We start from the raw sequence: 21,305 nt of genomic DNA, 5'->3' as shown, positions 1-21,305 counted from the left end.
TCTTACACAAACACAACTGAAGAGTCCAGTTCTTTTCCCAAGGCATGAAGCCTAGCAGATTGCGACCAGAGGGGTGCCTTGAATTGATCCAGAAAAGAACCAAAGTGTCCAAGGTACAATGATAGTCTCTCTGGGATCACACTGGAGACAATGTTCTGTTAATGGCAAGTTGAATCTAGTCAGCAGTGTGCCCTAGCAGCCTAAAGGGCCAACTGTACTCTGGGGTGCACCAGCCAAGCACTGCCAGCAGGAGGGGAGGGCTTGTCCCACTCTGCTCTGTGCTGTGCAGCCTCATCTCAAGCACTGGGTGTGGGTTTGGGCACCAAGATACAAAAAGGACTTAAAACCAATAGAGAGCACCCAAAGGAGGGCTGAGAAGACAGGGAAGGCAAGACGTACAAGGAGCGCTGACGTCCCTTGGTTTGTGCAGCCCAGAGCAGAGGAGCTGAGGGGAGGCCTGATGGCGGCTGCAGGGAGCGGAGGGGTAGCGCTGAGCTCTGCTCTGTGTGACAGCGACAGGGCCCGAGGGAACGGCATGGAGCTGCGTCAGGGGAGGGGTGGGTTAAAATGATAGGAAAAGGTTCTTCACCAGAGGGAGGCTGACACTGAAACAGGCTTCCCAGGGCAACAGGGCCAGTCCTGAGCTGCTGGAATTCAAGAAGTGTCTGGACAACACTCTCCTTTTAGTCAAACGTTTGAACTCTGGGTGGAGCTGTGTGAAGCAAAGAGATGGACTTCACAATCCTTGTGGGTTCCTTCCAACTTGGGATATTCTACGATTCTATGAAATTCAGCAAGCCGAACGCCTCTTCACAGCCCATACTCAACAAAACATTACAGATCCTATCTAACATGTAGTCCTTTAAGTTGAAATCCACAGAATGCTGGCACCTTAAGTTCTTTGTTGTACTCGTCTTGGATTTGTAAGTGGTTGTTCTGTATCTCACCTTCAGTTCTTGAAACAGCAAATGTTGTGGAGGCACTCCCTTAGAAAGGGAGGCAGCAGCAATCCTTGTGACCTCCATACTCCTCCATCTGCAGGGTGAATGGTTTTATTGAGGATCATGTCTATTTGGATTAAAGGGGAACTACAGAACTTTAATACATTTACTGGGCATTGCTTATCAGGAAAAAAAAGGAGTAAATAGTACTCGTACTGGATTTGTTTCTAAAATGCTATTAAAAATCCAATAAAATTGAATTTTATATAATTTGCTATCTGTTCCATTTAAGCTCTCAATTCATGCTTAGTTTGGTTTTTTGTTGTTGTTGTTTTTTTAAATGTACATTATGCTAGCAAATAATATGGCAAGTTAAAAACAGGAAAAAATCAATGTGTGATGATTGTCTGTGATAGTGTCTTGTGCTGATGCAGTTCAGCTGGAGCTCTGTTGCTCTCTGAAACAATTCTGGAAAATACCATGTAAGGAAAATTCTCCAGGCTATCTTGACAATAAGCCTCAGTTCTTTCCTGGCAAAAGCATCCCTAGAGATGACTGAGCATTCAATATCATCGTGTATTCATCTTCTGGACTCTGCTGTAAATACTTCACTTTCATGCCAAATCTCTATGAAGATCCTTCAAACTTATCTCTATATTAAATACCCAGACTGGAGTAAAATGAGTTATGCATGACACTGTATTTGTAAAGGGTAATTTTTTATCTGGGAATTAGAGATGGAAATGATTTCTCTATTGTAAATTAATATCCATTAAAATATTTTTTACTTTATGGAATGAACGAAAATCATGATAAAGGCTTTTCCTAACTTTTTGTATTTAAAATTGATAAAATACAAATACTACCACATAATTGTATAGTTATGCCTCTTCCAGTCTCAAGGCATTCTAAGAGATAATTGTTTGCATTTAGTTAATACCAATTTGGGTGAGGAATACCCACAGAATCTTTTTAATAACCAACAACCAACAGTAACTTTTATCAGTCTGAAGTTTTTGCTACTAAAGGAAATCACTTTTAAAATCAATAGATTAAACAGCTTATCTAAAACAGCAATGAATGGAAAATCATGTATGTGTGCTTGCCTTGCTGCTTATGATCACTAGGAATTATATTTTATGGCACTGAGCAGTGGAATGAGCTTTTCCCCATACATACAATTGTTGTGCTGAATACTGTTTGGCTAGCTTCCCTTTTTTTTCAATGTACATATTCTAACAGATTAGGTTCCATATTAAAAAAAAGCTAATGACAATACATGATTTTTTTTCCCCCATGTTTTACTTTCATCTATGTATTCAAACCAATATATAAAAACCTTACCACAAAGTTTAGTCTGGAAGACAGAGGTCAGCGTTTCAATCTGACTGAAATTAGCAACTAGAAAGATGTGTTCTTCATGTGGCTCACTCCCAATGGACTTGAGTGTGTTCATATCCACTCTTCCTACTCCAATGGCGAAAATCAGAATTCCAGAGTTGCGAGCTTTAGCAGCAATTTCTGCCACCGGATCCTGTGGTCTCCCATCTGTCACTATCATGATAATACGAGGCACGTTTTGGTTCAGAGGTCGAGCTCCTTCTGACTCTGAAAACGCAATGTTCACAGCATACTGGATAGCCAGTCCGGTCATGGTGCCGGTCGCCAGGTGCATCATTCTCCTCACTGCTCTCTCAATCTCCTGTTTCCTCCTAAACGTCTTCAGAGAAAACTCATGTTTGACAGTGCTGCCATACTGAATCAGGCCTACTCGAGTGGCATCAGGACTGATGTCCAGGAACTGCAAGATTGTTAAAATGAACTCTTTCACTTTTTCAAAGTCATAAGGACGTACACTGCGAGAGCTATCAATGATGAAGACAAGGTCCAGACGTTTGTTGTTGCAAGTATTTTCTAGAAGACAAAATGAAACAAAAATACAAGAATTTTTAATTTGACCTGAAGTGTCAAAAATTGTCCCTTTCTACTCTACCCTTATGAGGCTTCATCTGAAGTACTGAGTACAGGTCTGGAGGCCCCAGCACTGGAAAGGTACTGAGTTTTTCAGGAGGGCCAGAAAGATGATCATAGGGCTGGCATACCTCTCCTACGAAGACAGGCTGAGAGAGCTGGGCTCGTACATTGGAGAAAAAGCTACGAGGAGACCTCATGATGGCTCTCCAATATTTAAAGGGACATTATAAACAAGAGGGAAATCAACTTTTTACATGGGTAGATAATAATAGGACAAGGGGAAAGGGTTTTAAACTACAGGAGGGAAGATTTACATTAGATGTCAGGGGGAAGTATTTCACTGAGAGGGTGGTGAGGTGCTTAAATACACTGCCCAAAGGTGTTGTGGATGCTCCATCCCTAGAGGTGTTCAAAGCCAGGCGGGATCCTGGGCAACCTGATCAAGTATTTGACCTAGCAGTTGGCAACCTGCAGCCAGGGGGTTGGAACCTGATGATCTTTAAGGTCTCTTCCAACCCAAGTCATTCTATGATTCTATGAAAGATGCTAAGTAAATATCCTACCAGGAGTTGGAAAAATACAGGAAAAAAAAAAAAAAAAAAACAGGAAAAGTTATTACTAATGCTACTTGGGTAATCCAAATTTGGTTTCTGGTTAATGACAGTATCTGCCTGTTACATGATCAGTAGATGAGTTTTTTGTGAGATTAGTGCTCAGGATGGGCACTGTTGAGATTCTGAACTCATATCCCACACATGATGGAAATCCTCTGTGAATAACATAGTTATTATTTTAGTGGGCTGCACCTTAATGCTTTTTGTTGTAGGGCCTGAGAATTCAGAAATCCTTATCAGATAACAGGTAGTACTAGTCTTCCTTACAAACAAGGAAACAGCCACAGAGAAATACAGGTCAAAAGTATCTGCTAATTGAAGTGACTGAGATACAAAGGAACTGATTTTTCATGGAACTTGGCATTAAAGAGCACTTTGCATGTACAAAGTACAGCTCTCAGTGACGTCAACTGCAGCTGTGAGTGCTCAGCACTTCTGCAAATCATACCCCATGATTTCAAACACATAATTAATGGCCATCTGGGAAAAGTGTAGTCTACTAGACTAGCTCAGCGTCACAAAGAAATTCTGGGGCTGCATCAGAGATAAAATCCACTTTTCTACAATGGCATTCGATTTGGAAAAAAAGACCGCCCATACACTTCCTGTCATTTTCTCTTTCAGTTGTCAACATGGCCTTTTTTTTTTTTTTTTCCCAAGAGCAAGAAATACCACAGTGTATGGCTGTATCTGAAAACTGCATAGGCAGTCAGACCAAGCTATCACAGGTAACAACAATCATGGCTGCCTTCTGGGCATGCTACAAGCTTTCAAAAGCCCTGGGTACACTCACTGGCTCTTGCTGAGATTCCGATGCAGACACATGCAGGTTGCATGATGAGAACAGATAAGGATTGACCATTTGCTCGTTTTGCCTCTGAAGAAAGTCAGCACAGGTAGGCTTGACGCAAGCAGGGGGATGTGAGCTCTGAACTTTGCTACAGAAGGCTGTGTATGGTAAAAGTTCAAAAGGAATCTGAAGGACTTAGTAGGATGCTGGTGATGAGAAATCAACTGAGGTTTAATAGAACAGTTAAAGGTAGCAAGAATCCTCGTCAAACTACAGTAGAAATCTCCTCTCACTTAGCTGAGATAACTCTAACCAGAAACCTCCCTTTCTGTGCAACTCAATTAAGTTCCCAGAGCACTCTTATCCAACAGGGCATTAAATCAGGCAAATGCCCTGCGGAAAAAGTAGTTGTTTGATTGTATAATTAAAGGTCATGTCATAAGAGCACAAGTACAAGTGGGCCAATCAAAGACTCGACTGGAACAGCATCTGTCTGCAGACAAGCCTTTACTTGCTTGTGACTGCTGATGAATGCTAACCATATATTCCTGCCAAGGAAAGGGGTGAGAATGCCTATTTTCACTTGTTAACTCAGAAGCCTCTTTCATGGATTACCAAGAAAGTCTGTAGGCATAGAATAAAAATGCTCTTTGCTGACAATAAAAATGACCGCCTGGATTTATTCATGTGCAGTCTACAGTATGGCTTTATTCATAAGCGTAGGAATATGCTCAAGTTGCTTAGTCTTTCAAAATCAGAGGATGTTGAGTGCAAGCCAAACTGAGCAGAATAAAATTCCAGTTCTAATGGGATACAGATATCCTGACTGCTGTCTTCCATCTTATGAGGTCAATTGTGTATCTATACACAATTGTATTTGTAATTGTGTAATTATTAATTACTCTTACTAATATTCCAGAACAATTGTAATATAAAGATAACACTGAAATAAGACATAAGCGAGCAGGACAGGGTGAAAAAGTTAATTACAAAAAGAAGTCTAAGTGCCTATGAAGGGAAAGACAGGGTAGGGAGAAGGGTGAAATCACTGCTATTTTACTTTCCATAAAAATGAGAGCCTTCCTGTTGAATACTTTTGAATTTCAGGGAGGATTTTTTATTTGAATATATAGATTTGGATCCCAGTCTGAGGAGACTCAATTCCTTATTTTTATGTAGCCTATGAAAAAGGGAGGGAAGAAATCTGGATAGCATTACTGGACAGTGCTACAAGAAATAAAGCCCATTTTGCTAAATTACTTATACAGAAAAATACAGTAAGTGAGTTGTTTTGAAAGTAATGCCTCCTATTTAGTTCCATGGAAACTACAACAGAAGCAAACACAATTTACTATAGCAAAGTGTCAGCTACAAAACACTGTTTTTCATCACAGACATGACCACTAGCCTATCTGTGCAGATGAGCTGATCAAGACGAACTTCATTTAGTGGTGTGACAGCTGTACATGGCCATCCAGAATATGGCTTGTCTTTCACAATGCTGTCACCACTGCTGAAACACACTGCCCACTGCCTCAGTGTGCCCACATCAACTATTTGATCTTCTCAGTAAGTGTTCAGCGAAAGGCAATAAATGTCAGTGAGTGCAATTTTTTTCTGCAAAGAAAAATTCAATCACACACCTTTTTTTAATACACTCTTCCACGTCAGAACCATTCTGCCAGACTGCCCCTCTGCTGCCATCTGTCACACAGCAACAACATGGAATGGAATACTGGAGGGAAGATCCAGCCTCTACTGCCATACTATCATCTGCCTCTAATACTGTAGGTAGGTAGTATTACTTTCAGAGCAGTCCTTGTATATTTCTGAATTACTTCCGCTAGAAAAATCCCACCTACAGAAATACCAAACATTAAAAAAAATAAAATCTTTAAAGTCACTGTCTTTTTTGGGTATTCTTAATAACCTTATAATTATTAATGGTGATTCAGTCAACCCAGGTCCCATAAAACAGTGTAAATCTTTCACCAAGCAAAACTCCAGCTGGGTGGTACTTTGAGGAGTGGCAATCAGTAATGGCTAACAGATGAACACTAACCCCCTCAGATAAACTTTCCATGCTACTTTTAAGAAGTTTCACAGATTTACACTTGCCCTGTAAACTGTAACCTCTTCCTCCTACCAGTTCTTATGTTTAAACAAAGAACTTTTTCACAACTTTGGCAAATGTCTTCAAATCCCAATGAAATGCCTTTCCACTCTCCTTATGAAAAGTGACACGTTCATTGAAAAGACCTACTCATCCAGAAACAACATCAAAGTCAGCAAAGATTTTGAGTTGACCACAAAAGTTAAAAAAAAAAAAAGAGCCCTGAAAGTGTGAATTATATTATCCAAAACTTCAAGGCCAGGTCAAGAGTAAATGTGTTCTTCTCCACTCAATATCCAGTTTGTCTAGAAATGAGTTACTGTCATACCACCTCTGTGAAATGAACAATGGTTCTCACTTAATGAATCCAGCTGGGATCCACTCCAGTGGGAGGGAGTATTCCTGGGCATAAGAACTGAATCTTCTATGCCGCTGAAAGATTAGAATGGTTCCTGGTACTGTTCTGCCTAGGAGATTAACATTTTTTCAAATAATACTCAGGCATGATATCCTAACAGGCAAGCACTCTGCAAGCTTAGTATCCTTCAGTCAATAGTGCAGGCTGTGTTATTTCACTGGTCTCAGTGCCAGAGAGCAGCCTATGATACACATTAAGCTGCACTCACGGCATTAAATTCACTTTCCCACTACAGCAGAGTGGCCACACGCCTCCTGAGAATAAGCCCTGATCCTCCATAACCTCTGCATCACACATGGAAATTGTCTGGGAAGTGCCTATCAACATGCGCCAGAGTCTGCTCTAGCAATTAAACAATTACAGTGGAATCCCAATGTCCAGAATGTCCCTGGCACTATTTTATTCATCAAATAAAATTTCCATTTTGGGATATTCAAGTTGAACATATACAAAGGACCCTAGTTTTAGATGATGATTTTTTAAAAGTTTTTTGCAGGCCAAATCCCTCAAAAACTTTGTTTAGAACGGAATTACTTATTTCCTATTGTTGTCCTGTATCTTCCCGATGCTATAATGCATTTTGTAATATGGATAAAACTTATTTGATAATGTGGATCTTTATCCTAACAAATGAGATAGATAACTGTTAAAGACAGCTAAGGATGCACGCAAAGCAAAAGGAGGCTAGCTCCATTTGGTGAGTACTACAGCAATTTTAAGATATTTAGACAATAAAAAACTGATTTATAACAAAATACTTGTCCCACGAAGACTTTTGTTATAAACTAAGACAACTTAAGCAAAAAGGAAAGATGAGATCAGTTAAGAAAAAATGAGATCATAGAAAAGTTATTGCCTAAAAAAAAAAAAAAGTAGGCAATGCATTAATGACAATTTTAAGACTCAATATGTTGTATCTACATCACTGCAGAGTGAGCTAAGAAATACAAAAATTACATAGTGCGTGAGACTGCCAGCAATAACACCACAATTATTTTTAGACTTTTATCTTTGTCTGAGTAACAGAACAAAGGTCTTAATTTTCATAAATGAAAGAGGAGATAACTATTCACCCAGCCAGTATATTATAAAACTTTTTTCTACATTTCTCTTTTTTGTTGTTTTATTATTTCATTTTCTCCCAGCCTTGCTTGTCTTTCTTTTCTTTACTACTTTATTCTTCATGAACTTTGGTATGATTCTTAGCAAGTTTGTTGTAAACATGAACTCACTGATATTCAGTATTCTTAAATTCCAGAATTCTGGTTTTCCCTGGCTAAGCATCCAGCCAGAAAGACTGGGTTTGACAGGTACTCAGATATTTCCAAAAGATTTCTCAGTTCAACAAGAAGGTTTGACCTTCTTGCTGTACAATCATATAACGTTAACAATACCCAAATTTGCAATTCTTTCATAAATCTATCAAGAGCTAAGCACTCTGATGGGAAGAAAGACATATGTACATATTGCCTACATATATCTTCTAAGAAACTGCAGTAGCTTCATTTATAAGGTCCAGGCACAAAGTACACAGCAGTAAATACTGTTCCTGTTTGGAAAACACATTTTGTGGCTGTTGCCAGGATTAAATGAAAAATACCAATAATTCCAAACACTTCCTAACTCTAGTGAGTTATCTTTTGCAAGTTACTTCTATCACTTTTCTCCATGGTGGGTTTCAGATATGATCATACCTAACCGTATGAAGTTGGTGTTAGGAACTGCTGAGGATCCCCTCACCGGGCACATGTATGTCCTGCACTTAGTTGTTCAGATGACTCCACTTCTTTCCAGCTGTGAAACAGACCCTGAGTCCAAAACCTGCCCTGAAACTCCCTGACCCCATTCTTAATCTGAGCCGTTTCCCAAACTCACAGGCCTCTGGCCCTATCCCAGAGATTCATGATGAGTTTGGCAGTTCACCCACTCCTCTATACAAATTTCTTCATCTGGGAGCACTCTCCAGATAAAACACAGCCTCTAGACATCTCTTTATTGACTCTGACAAAATCTTTTTTGAACTTCCAGAATTTCTGGGAGAACTGTACAGCAGTAGGCTCTTATCCACAAATTTCCATTTCCCCTACATGCAAGTGCTCCATTACTTGTCACATCAGGAGGTGTCTTTGTTCACTATTTCTGTTACTTCCCTGTCACCTATTCCAAAATAACAAGGTCATTATTGCTATAAGATTTCATCTAATCCCAGGGTCCCAAAGTGACTCCTAATACTTCTCCATTTCTTTACTGAGATCGGTGTTGTGTCTGGTGCAACATCCCAGTTGCTGGGATGCTGCCAACTTTCTCAGTTCTTCTTGCAAATTTCATCTGGTCTGCGATGGAAACTGTTGGTTCTCTGCTTTCATAGTCAGGAGGACTGGGGATGGGGGTGTGGGGTTGCTTTCTCTTGCAGGCAGGGGAACACCAGGACAGAGGGATGGAGCATTCTCTTTCTCTTTGAATAACTGAAACCTCTATCTTGCCTCAGACACTGAGGGACACAGAAATTATCAGAGAAGGAACAGGTAGAAAAAGTAAACAACTGTTAGCAGGAGTGTAGAAAGCAGGAATGAAACAAAATGACCAAAGAGTTTGAACTCTTTTCCTTTCACATTACCATAATGTTTTAAAATTATTATCCGTACTTTTTTTGAAGCCACTCACGTCTTTGTTTATAGGGAAAGCTGTTAGCAACATTACTCACTGATCAGCTGACTTGAAACCACATGTTTCTATCCATTGGTAACAGTGCAAGTACTTTTTCCCAGAATAGTTTCAGAAACAGCACTATGGGGTACTGCCATATACCATCTCCCAATGCCCCCATAAATGCATGGGACGTCCTACCCACTAGCAAACTATAGTTCTATCAGTTCAGCAATACTTAAGTAAGTAGAAAATCTTTAGATTTCAAAGCGATCTAAAGAGCACGTCTGTTTACCTAATGCTGCCCAATTAGTCACTCACCCTTATAAAGCGAGTTGTCCCTTAGGTTATGAAAATACTGTTTCCAAGACTTTCCACATAATCTTGCGTTTTTGCTTTTTTTAATTGTTAACCTGATATGCTTACAATGAAGCCAAAAACACCATACTTTTGAACATTCAGTGTTTGTATTCCTTTTTTCGGCCTAGTCTTCCTTCAAGATAAAATACTCAAGAGGAGGCTTTGAGCCCTCTGAGAATACACATATAAAATGGAGCTTGTAATTTTACTTAGCACGTGTCAAGACAAGTTATTTTTTTTTTCACAGAAGCAGCATTTCTCAGTAACTTGTGGGGGTTGTAACAAAGAAGTTCAGAAACAGAGCATCTTCAGTTTGGTACATGACTCAGTTATTTTTGTAGCAACAGATATTCTTTCCTCCATGTGGAAAACTTGCATGTCACTTTAAAAAACAAAGGAAAAGGAAAAATAAGGGAAAAAAAAAGCATAAGAAAATGAAACAACAGAAGAGAGAAGGGAGAAAAAAGGAGAAAGGAGAAAAAAGAAAGGAAAGAGAGAAATACACAGACTTTCTTACAGGTAATTATTATGCAGAGGAAATACATATGCATTATACTTATGCAATGCACAAGTAGAAAATTACTTGTGCTGCTAGAAATATGATATCATATGTAACATTATTTACTGAATTGCACTTAAAGCGGCTGAAATGTGAATGCTATTTTGATGCAAGACTTTAAAATTAATAATGAAATCTAAATACAACAGTTGGCAAACATAACAGTATAACGTGGCCAGAAATTGCTAACCCAAATCAAAACCCAAACTTTCTGATCTCTGTAACAGCTAGCCAGCACAGGAGCGTATCCAGAATAGGACACAAATCTCTGAAGTCTGTTGCAGTCCCAGAAGTCCCCCACAAGTTGGGCTTGCTTAAGGGGTAACAGCTTCTGCAGGGAACTTGGCAGGGATATGGCCCCCACTCACATCTTGCTTCTCATCCTCCAGATCCCTTACTAAGGGCTGGGGAGGCACAGCCTTAGCAAAAGTCAGATTACCAAGCTTCAGAGCTACAGAGAAAGGGTCTTTTACTGCCAGGAAAACCCAAAAGCCTAAGAGAGTGGGGGAATCTGGGCAAGTGCAACTCCTGCTACTGCTTAACACTCAGCCAGGTAGGTTAAGGACACCAGCTATTGCAGGGAGGAGGCTGACAGCTGAGATGTTAAAATGAAAGCTGAAGCTTAAAGCCTTGGCATAAAGGCCATGAGAGACCTCTCATCTATCACTGCCTGAAAGCAAAGCATGCAATTGCTAATTCTCCACTACAGCACAATGACTGTACCTAAACATCTCAGAGGGAAGAAACTGGTGATTTCAGACCATAAAATGCTTTGATCTCTCTTTTCTTTCTATATTATATATAGATATAATATATCTAGACCTATATAGATATATCTATGTTTATAAGGCAATTTTATGTTTCCATCAGTGGAAGTCGAAACTGATAAGAACTTGATTACTTTGTAACGTTATAAGTTTGCTTAACTCTTAATTAGAAAAGGATTTCAGTTGCATTTTAGCTAAATATATAATAATTCAAAACATGTCATTTGCAACTGTTTCCAGTCTTTATCTACTGCATGAAAAAGATTTAATCTCCTCAAATATATACCAGCATATCATGTCAAAAACATGTTGCAGTTGTCATGACATTATCCTGACTTCAACTGCAATGCAGGCTTCACTTGCAATGACTACTTAACGTCTGTGAGGATAAAAAAAACTTGGAAGAATTACATCTATATGAAAAAATAACACGCACACACTTATGGTGAGGCTGTAAATAAGATTCCTACAGCAGTTATCGTGTGGTTCAGTAGCCCACATGAGCAGGATGTCCAGAGATCTCTGGACAGCCCTCAGCGTATAAATGTACAATGAACTCAATCAAAACTAACAAAAATCTTTTCTGCACTTTGCAGAAGCATTACAGAGTGCACTCACTTTCATCATATATTTTCTGCTCTTATTTGTGTCTAAAATTTAAACCTGTACGGTTAACCTGACAATGCCCTAGAGCGCTGAAGTTACATACGCACCAGCTTAAGAATTTGGTTGGATATAAGGATGTTTGAAATAATTTTAACAGACTGAAGCAGTGATTCACAAATTCAGAGAGCACTCTGTAATACATAACTTCCCTTCGTATCATTATTGAAACCACATACATACAACCAAGAGATAGATCATTATATATTTTGCTGCAAAATGTAATTCAACACAGACAGAGACACTTGAGCTCAGCAGCAGTTTCTATGAACAGGGGCCAAGTACATTTCCCTCCTGGCCTCCTTTCCCCTCCCTGTCTTTGATTTTTTTGCAGTATCAGTAAATCTCTTGTAGTTTCTTTCTTCTGGTATCATGTAGGAACGCTTCCTGGATTAGCATTGTCACTCACTTACGTAGTTATTTCCAAAAACAGGTAGATATATGTTTTAGGTGTAAATTCCTAAAGAACAGATAGAATGTAATTGCTTAGAATAGTATTTCACAACTTATTAAATTCCCATGCATCCACTTCAGAGCTCTCCAAAGAAACGTGCCCGCGTGACATGAAATAAATTATCAGTTTTAAGTTTACAAGATCAGAGTTCACAAAAAAAACCCAACCACTCACAATTGTGAGTTCAGCACAATTTTGAAGTTTTGCTTTGCCTTCTTTTACAATAAATGCCAAAAATGCGGTAGGAACATCTCGGTGCCTCCCCCACCCCCTCCATCCTTCCCTAATACACGATGTTGAGCATATCTTGCAAGGACTGGGCATTTGTCACTTCTGAACGTGCAACCTGCTGAAAGATGCTGTGGAGAGCTGCTGTGAGCCTGAAATCACAGTATGGTAACCACCACTCTGAACAACTGATACATACCTTGGTCAAATCAGTCAATTTAAGTGCAGAGGTCCATCTCAGTTACACCTGAAGGAAATTAGCTAATGCAATAGACATTATTTTATATTCAAAAACACGTAGCCAACTTTATTTCCATTACTGCTTTTCCTGACTATCCAAAAGCAAAGCTCAGCTGGCAAACTGTGCTTCCACTGATCTGTGTGTAATCTAACAAAGCAGCTGCACTCAGCAGGAACAAAGATTTCATCAGACAGCTCAGTAAAAACTCTTCAGAGCTCTAATAAAATCCTTAAAAGAGAAGATTCTGAAGCAAAAGATTAATTTCCTTTAAGATACCAGGATAAGCAAAAACATCCAATACTTGGGATCAAATTACTGATGAGAGGAAAGAGAACACCAGTTTTAGTTATTGTGTCATTTAAGAGGAGAGGGGATTGCCCTCAGCTCCAGGAAAGACAGATTGCATGGGCCACCCCTTCTCTTTCTGTTATTTCACAAATACATGCAGGACCATAGAAATGATCCTTTAAAACACAAATACCTTGCATTAAAATATTAATTTCCAACAACTTAATATAAGTTCTGTGAATACAAGAAATACACACACATTTTCTACCTCTGAACCAATCACACTTATTCCAGAGCAGAGAAGATTTAAGACAATACTAGCAAAGTTAATTAAATCAGCACAGTTGACAAGTTTTAAATACCCAGGGATTTGCTTCAGGATTTAAAAAAAGCAAAGTGTGAGAAGTCAAACCTATACAAACTAGATTGGCTTTCAAAGGCCACACTGAGAGTTCCAAATGCTTTATGTCCAATTGACGCCTACACAACAAGATATCAAATTTTAATGGAAATCACTAGCTACAGTAATAATTTTAAACAATGATAAGCCATGCAAAGATCTAGAAAAATGAGAACAACACACACTGAGGCTTAGCAGAAAGACAGTAAGAAAAACACAGAAATGACGTAGCTCAATTCTTCTGAAAGTTCCCTTAAAACATAACCTATTAGCCCTAAGATAACTGAGGAATCTATGAAGTATTAGCATATGGCTGCCAAAAGTCAGATCAATCCCAATTTTAGCTTGATCCTGAAGTAATTGTATATATATCTGAACAATCCCACAGGATTTTTAGTCTGTTCCATTTTGTTTATTTATATTACCAGTCTCCCACAGGAAGGATTTTTTACTTCTATTCATAGCCACTACCCATACTCTACCAATAAATACCAATCATAGCTGCATATTCAGTTTTAAAAACTGTTAAAGCAAAATGAAAAAGAATTAAATTATATTGATGTACTTAATACTCAAATGGCATAATCCCACATTTTAGTCCTAAAAGCAGAGAGCTCCACCCAACAAAAAAAAATCCCAAACTCCTGAACTTTTATTGCTTTTCCATGCATCTCTTGGTTCAGTGCAGCTATATTGCTCATTTTTGCCTGCTAACCAAGTCTTTCCACAACAGCAGCAATTGTCATCGCCACTACTATTTATTATATACATATTACACAGGATGGTATGGCTTTTAATCACTGTGAAATTACTTTAAGTCTGCAGTGATTTTATTAAGTCAGTAGAATTGATGTCACCGAGATCATGATTTGGCCCAGTTCTTTCTCATGTCATTTAAAGATCGCTGCAGCTTCTGAGCACAGTGGCACACATTTTACACATTCTGTTCCTTGCAGAGAGGCACGTTTTGACTATGCCACTGTTTATATGCAACTGCTGAACTTGAAGCAGGTGACCTAATTTACTGTAACAGAAAGCAATGCCCAAGAGTCTGATTCTAAACTGCCACGTACTTTTGCGAGCTGGACTAGAGACTGTCCCCAGTCTCTTGCATCATTTAATGTCTAGAAACAGTTCTTTCACTAAGATTTGCCAGAACTGTTTGCATCCTGCATATGCCAAACGGAATAGGGATCCAGACTTTTGTAGGGACAGCAAAATTGCTTGACTTTTAAAAGAAGAAAGAATTTAATCTATGCATTTTGATTTAATGGCAAGTACTAGTTCTTTCCATTTTTTTCCACAGTTCAAAATATGAAAAATGGACTATAGGAGTAATTTTATAAAGTCACGGAAAAAAATAAAGGAAGGTGAGAAAGATTATACTTTTATTTTCTCCGCATAGCACCTTACTATTGCATTCATTTTCTAGGGAAACAGGTGATTCGTTTCTTAAAATAATAAGATAACTTAGGATATTTGCTGAAGACTCTGGAAGTTTCAGGAAAGGCTGTCATTTAATCTCATTTTAGAGTTTAGGATCCTAGAAAGTTTAAGAGTCTTGCTGAATAAGTTGTGAATGGAGGTGTTTCTCTTGCTGTTCCACATCCATGCCTTCTGATGGGCTGTGTCTTCAGAGCTGTGCTCTTCAGCCTCCAGTGGCAGAACCCCAAGAGTCCCAAGACCACATGTATTAGTTCTGAGACAGCAAGAAACCTGCTGTCATCTGACTTAAATTTGTTCTACAGGAATTGAAAACCTCTGGTTTTAAGCTAAGTCATGCCAAATTGTGAATGGTACTTCATGTATCTTTACATGTTTGAAGGATCCCATTTCGTATGAAGAAGAGTTTAACTCTGATAAAACCTACTGCTCTCCTCCCTGTCATGCATTCTCCCATGTTCTGCCACTGTTTCTTCCTTCTTCCCTGGACATTTCACACTCCTCGTGTTTACCTGTGATTCTGTTACCTAGGTTAGGTGAAAGGCATAAGGAGGCAGACCATTTAACATCTCCTGACTAGAGGGAAATATTTAGTGATATCTACTACTAATGTGCATCATGAAGCCGTAACGATGGGCCTTATCCCAAGTTAAGTCCATGCTATCTGTCCATAATCTGAGTTTGTGATTTTCCCACTCAATTAAAAGTGAGCAAAGGAAAAGTAATTTACTAAGCCCCCTTTCAACAGCTACTGATTTCAGTTCAGTCTTTTTTTTTTTTTTATCCAGTACAAGAATCTTGTAGCAAATACTTATTTCATGGCACCTACATAAAATAAATCTAGTATCCCAAAAGTAAACACCTTCTTTCAAGAGCTGCTAAATCACAAAACTCTCATATTCCTGCTTGAAAATGACAGTCTCCTTTTTTATTATAAACTAACTCACCCAAGGTTTGGCCAACTGCTCGTGCTTTTTATCTTTATTATCCTTATATTTGAAATTGATTTAAATGCCGGTGGTGGCTTTTTTGTTGTTGTTTTTTTGTGCTTTTTGTAACTCACCTAATAGAGATTGAGAGCTAACATCCCTTTTTCGGGTAAAACGTCCTCCAGGGAGATCTTTTGCCATGACAGCAACAGTGGAAAGTAGAACGTGCCCAAACAGCAGAAAGTAGCATGCAATCATTGTCTTCATTTTCAAGAAGTAGAGGGACATTCAAGGATGCAAAAACTGCAATAAGAAAAGAAAGAGATGAGATCTGTAATTTGACAGAAATTTACACTGTAACCATTCCAACCATCCAGCTGTAATGCTTCTGTCTCACCATGTGCCATCACACAGATATACCCACATACCCACACTTTCAAGAAATCAGATGCAGAACTTGCATAAGAAATATATTCCAGAAACAGCAGCAATAAACGTGAACTGGTAACTGCTCACACTTTTCTTTCAGAAGACTATCCTTTGTTGCTAACATGAAAATAAGCATGCAGATGGAACCTTGTTTACTCCAGAAAGCTTCCAAAACTGGCAATAGTTTGCCAGTTAAGAAGTCTTTTTCATACAGAAGAATAAATTTTTTGACAAAAAAGGAGCTTGTTAAGGGCACCATCAAAAGCCATGGCTGACTCTGCTCACAAGCAGAGAGCTAAGACTTTCCAGCCATGTCTGCTGTACCTGACATCCTCAGATGTGCTGCCTTCCCCTAAACATGACTGCTGCGTGTTGTGAAAAGGCTATCTCACAGTAGTTAGGTTCACCCTGGAATGGTGATATGATGAGGTTTGCTCAGAAGTTTCTCTAGGTATGCAAAAAATTGCTAAAAACACATTCACAACCAAAAAAGGACAATTTCACATAAAACTTTAAAAACAGTGTGTATTTTAATTACAATTCTTGGCCAAGTAACTAAGATGCTGAAAACAATTTTAATAGGGTCCTAAACTCAATAAGGAGAATGACACAGAGCTACCCATCTGCTACAGAAAGCAACTCAATGCCCCGTTAACCTGGGGCAAGAATTACATTTTTTTTCATGAGGTATTCATTGACAGAATACACAATTCTGTGTAAATATTTTCTAATAGAGAGATTTCTATGCATGATTCTTACGTCTATCTCACATAACCATTACACACTGAGCTATCTTTCTGTGTATCAATCTATTTTTCCTTTTGTATATCCTACTCAGCATTCCCAAATATGAATACAGAGGTGCATATGCCATTTTGCCACAGAGTAAATTAAAGGGAGCCTTCACTCTCAAAATGCCCAGCCACGCTTAAATGTTCAATAAAATTCAGAAACAGGAAATATATAACGTAAGAGCAGTTCCACCATAAAAGGTCCATATCTCCTAAAGAAAACAAATAAACAATAAGCATCCTATTATCAAAGTTCCCCTACCCTCATAAGCACTTTTAAATTGTTTCAAAAGAAAGCAATGTCTTACAGAGAGTTTTCACAGAAGCACAGAATTGCAGGGCTTAGAAGGGACCTCAAGAGATCATGGAGTCCAATCCCCCTGCCAAAGCAGGTACCCTACAATAGGTCACACAGGTAGGCATCCAGATGGGTCTTGAACATCTCCATAGGAGACTCCACAAACTCTCTGGGTAACGTGTGTCCCAGTGCTCTCTCACCATTTACTTGCCACAACAAGTGTGGATACACAAGAATAACCCAAAATAAAAATTAATGGGAAATTGCATCAATTTTCAAATTAAAAAAAAACAAACCCAAATCCAAAAGCTGTGTATGTGATCGAAGGCACCATTGACCAAAGCCCATGTTCATCTTTCTCCACTCTTTAACCCAAACTGAAAACATCTATACTGCTTTGTAGAGGTGATGGCAGCTTTGACTCAGGAGCTTTGCTCAAGTTCCAGGTACATACTTGTGCCTGCTGCTGCTTGCTTTTTTACATGACCAGTTTGTATTGTGGTTGCACAGCTCCTTTGCCCACAGCCCTCCCACGGTTCTGTTTATTTTCTGGGTTTTCTGCAAAGTCTGCTGTCTTCACTTGAGAAGCTGGATGGTGTTTACTGCACACACTTGGTATTTAACACCTCATCTTCCCAGCAGGCTAAGCCAAGCTGCTGGCACAGCCCTCTGCACCATCACGTTGCTGACTAACCCATGCTCTCCCAAACTAAGAGCAAGCTCCTGAAGTTACAAACACCTACTATTAGTAGCTACCTGGAAAACATGTTTCAAGCACTTCAATTCCAGCTGCTGCCTCAGCTGAAATAAATATTTATCAGGAGACAACTCAGCTGGGCTGACCCCAAACCAAGCCATTGTATGACAAACATCCCCCAAGCCTCTAAAGCAAAAGACATCAAGAAGAAGCATTCATTCTCCTTTTCAGGTTTCCATTGCTCCCCAGCTGGCTCCTAGGTAAGAGTTCAATGCTCCAAGGTATTTTCTTATCAATTTTACCCGTGCTTACTCAGCCATATGGCCTTGCTACTGAATGATTTTTGATACCCTCTAACACATTTTCGTATTTCATGAATTACAGTGCAAGAATGTTGAAAAATGAAATTGTGGCTTCATCTTTCAGAATCACATTTCCTTCAGTGGACAACACTCAAACGATACAAGCCTGTTTCTATCATTTAAAATATCCTTCCCATGGAAGTCAGTCTTCTCAGAAGCAATTAATGCTGTGGTTTGAACAGAGATGCTACTAACTTTTCAGGCCAGAAGTGATGTATAAGTGACCTTCTCCATTGCATGGTGCATGCTATAAATATTTGTTTTCTTTCCTGTGTTAACTCTAACAAGAGATAACTCTCAAACAAGAGAGGAGATGCTCTGTGGTTCATGCCAGTGTTCTTCAGTCAGTCAGAGTTCTTCCATCTCTTACCCCACTATAGGGAAACTTCTTTTGCACGGATAATTAAAAAACCCTTCCTCTGATCTTGAAAGCCACAAAGGCTACAGCTTTTTATTTGGGCACCTTTTTCATTTATGTTTTCACTGGTCAGATCATACAGAAAAACAAACCAGAAAACCAGGGCAGTAAAATGTTTCAGCTCGTGCTTCTTGCTCCTCTGGGTGGTCTCAATCCTTACCCTGCAGTACGAGTTCCTTTCCAAGGCTGAATCAGACACAGCAAGTCCACAGACCCTTGCCTCTCCATCTTTTCCAGCTGCTACCAGAACTAGTTCAATGTATATAGAAGGGATAATTAATTCTCAGCACTGACCAGGACTTTAACACCTTTACTAAGTGTAGAAAGCATCCCCTCTCTTGAACCTTATATAGCTTTTCATCATCGCTGGAAGGAAAAGGAAGACAAAAAGGCACCACAGATAGCAATTACTGCTACAAAGATGACTTCAGCTTTCATTGTTCGATAGTTAAGATACAGACAGTTAAGATACACTTATTTTCATTAAGCTGCCAGGAGATATAACTTCAGTATTTTTAGAATCATACCATTATTTGAGTTGGAACGGACCTTCAAAAGTCATCTGGTCCAACTCCCCTGCAGTGAGCAGGGACACCTACAGCTAGAGAACAGGTTGCTCAAAGCCCCATCCAGCTTGACCTTGAATGTCTCCAGGGATGGGGCACCCACCACTTCTCTGGACAACCTGTTTCAGTGTCTCATCACCCTTAATATAAAAAAAAAAAACACTTCTTCCTTATGTCCAATCTAAATCTCCCCTCTTTTATTTTGAAACCATTTCCCTTTATTCTATCACAACATAACATGCTAAAGGGTCTGTCTCCTTTCTTTCTTACAGCCCCCCCTTTACACACTGAGAGGATGCCCCCAGGTCTTCCTGGAGCCTTCTCCTCTCCAGGCTGAACAGCCCCAGCTCTCTCAGCTTGTCCTCATAGGAGAGGTGTTCCATCCCTTGGATCATTTTTGTGGCCCTCCTCTGGGCACGCTCCAACAGGTCTCTGTCTGTCCTGTACTGAGGACTCCACATCTGGACGCAGTACTCCAGGTGAGGCTTCACCAGCACAGAGTAGAGGGACAGGATCACCTCCCTTGCCCTACTGGCCATGCTTCTTTTGATTCAGTCCAGGGTACAGCTGGCCTTCTGGGCTGTGAGAGCACATTGCTGACTCATGATCAGCTTGCCATCCACCACTACTCCCAAGTCCTTCTCAGCAGGGCTATGCTCCATCCTTACATCCCCCAGTCTGTACTGATAGCAGGGGTTGCCACGACCCAGGTGAAAGACCTTATACTTGGATTGATTGAATCACATGAGGTTCACCTGGGCCCACTGCTTGAGCCTGTCTGGGTCTCTCTGGCTGACATACCATCCCTCAGGTGTGTCAACTGCACCATGCAGTTTGGTGTCAAAGTTGCTGAGGGTGCACTCGGTTCCACTGCTGGTGTCACTGATGAAGATATTAGAGAGCACTGGCTCCATTACTGATCCCTAAGGGACACCCCTTGTCATCAATCTCCATCCAGACATTTAGCCATCCACCACCGCTCTCTGGGTACAATCTTGCAACCAGTTTCTTGTCCACTGAACAGCCCACTCAGCAAATCCATACTTTCCAATTTCCATGTGCCTTAGCATATATTCCCAAGGATCTGCTCCATGCTCTTCCCTGGTGCAGAGGTGAGGCTAACAGGTCAGCAGCTCCCTGGGTCATCCGCTCTATCCGTCTTCAAAAAAGGTGCTCAATCACCTTTTTTCCAGTCACCAGGGACTTCACCTGACCACCACAACTTTTCAAGTATCATCGAGTGTGGCTTGGTGACTATGTCAGTGAACTCCCTCATGACTCTGTGATGCATCTCATTGGGACCCACAGACTTCTGGATGTGCAGGTTCCACGGGCAGTCACAAACCTGATCTTTGCTTACAGCAGGAGGGGTAATACTTCCCCAGTTCCCACCTTCAGCACCATCCATCCAAGGGCTGTGTGTAGAGCAGTCACCGGTGAAGACTGAAGCAAAAATGTCGTCAAACACCTCAGCCTTCTCTTCAACTGTTGTTATTAGCCCGCCTGTATTGCTCACTAGGAAAGGTATGCCCAGCTGGACCTTCCTTTTCCAGTTGATGTACCTATAGAAGCCTTTCTTATTTCTCTTTATGCCCTTTGCAAAGTTCAGTTTCAGCTGGGTCCTGGCCTTCCTGACCCCACCCCTATAGAGCCCAGCAGCATCCCTATACTCCTCCCAGGTTACCTGTTCCTGCTTCCACTTTAGTTGTAAAGACCATAAATGCACAAAAAGGAAGTTCTGAAGTTCTTTCAGCACTCCTTATCCACCCCATTTTTAAGATAACACCAAACTGTGATTAAAGAAAGAACTTTTACTGAAGTTGAAGAAACTGCAAGCAATCAATGCAAGCCAATGAAGTCAGAGTTTACGTTCTCCATCTGGGAAGCACAGTGAACTGTTTGGAAAACCAATCAGC

At 40.0% G+C, this 21,305-nt stretch overlaps 1 protein-coding gene across 5 annotated transcripts in view; it reads right to left on the bottom strand.

The window, feature by feature from the left end:
* Nucleotides 1-16,146, bottom strand: part of MATN2 (matrilin 2) — a 56,386-nt gene extending 40,240 nt beyond the window's left edge. For 4 of the 5 annotated variants that reach the window (XM_010709163.3, XM_010709164.3, XM_019614161.2 and 1 more), the window contains exons 1-2: nt 15,963-16,146; nt 2,286-2,855 (exon numbers count right to left, since the gene is read on the bottom strand). In XM_010709163.3, coding sequence (XP_010707465.1) covers nt 2,286-2,855; nt 15,963-16,116 — 724 coding nt within the window. In that variant the 5' untranslated portion in view covers nt 16,117-16,146. Of the gene's footprint in view, nt 1-947; nt 1,025-2,285; nt 2,856-15,962 lie in introns of those variants that run through there. The other variant, XM_019614162.2, reaches the window with a different exon arrangement.
* Nucleotides 16,147-21,305: the final 5,159 nt, after the last annotated feature.

Source organism: Meleagris gallopavo, chromosome 3 (assembly GCF_000146605.3).
Source record: "Meleagris gallopavo isolate NT-WF06-2002-E0010 breed Aviagen turkey brand Nicholas breeding stock chromosome 3, Turkey_5.1, whole genome shotgun sequence".
In the NCBI taxonomy this organism is placed as follows: Eukaryota; Metazoa; Chordata; class Aves; order Galliformes; family Phasianidae; genus Meleagris; species Meleagris gallopavo.
Note: the sequence above shows the minus strand (reverse complement) of the source record. Positions and strands in the feature narration are given on the sequence as shown.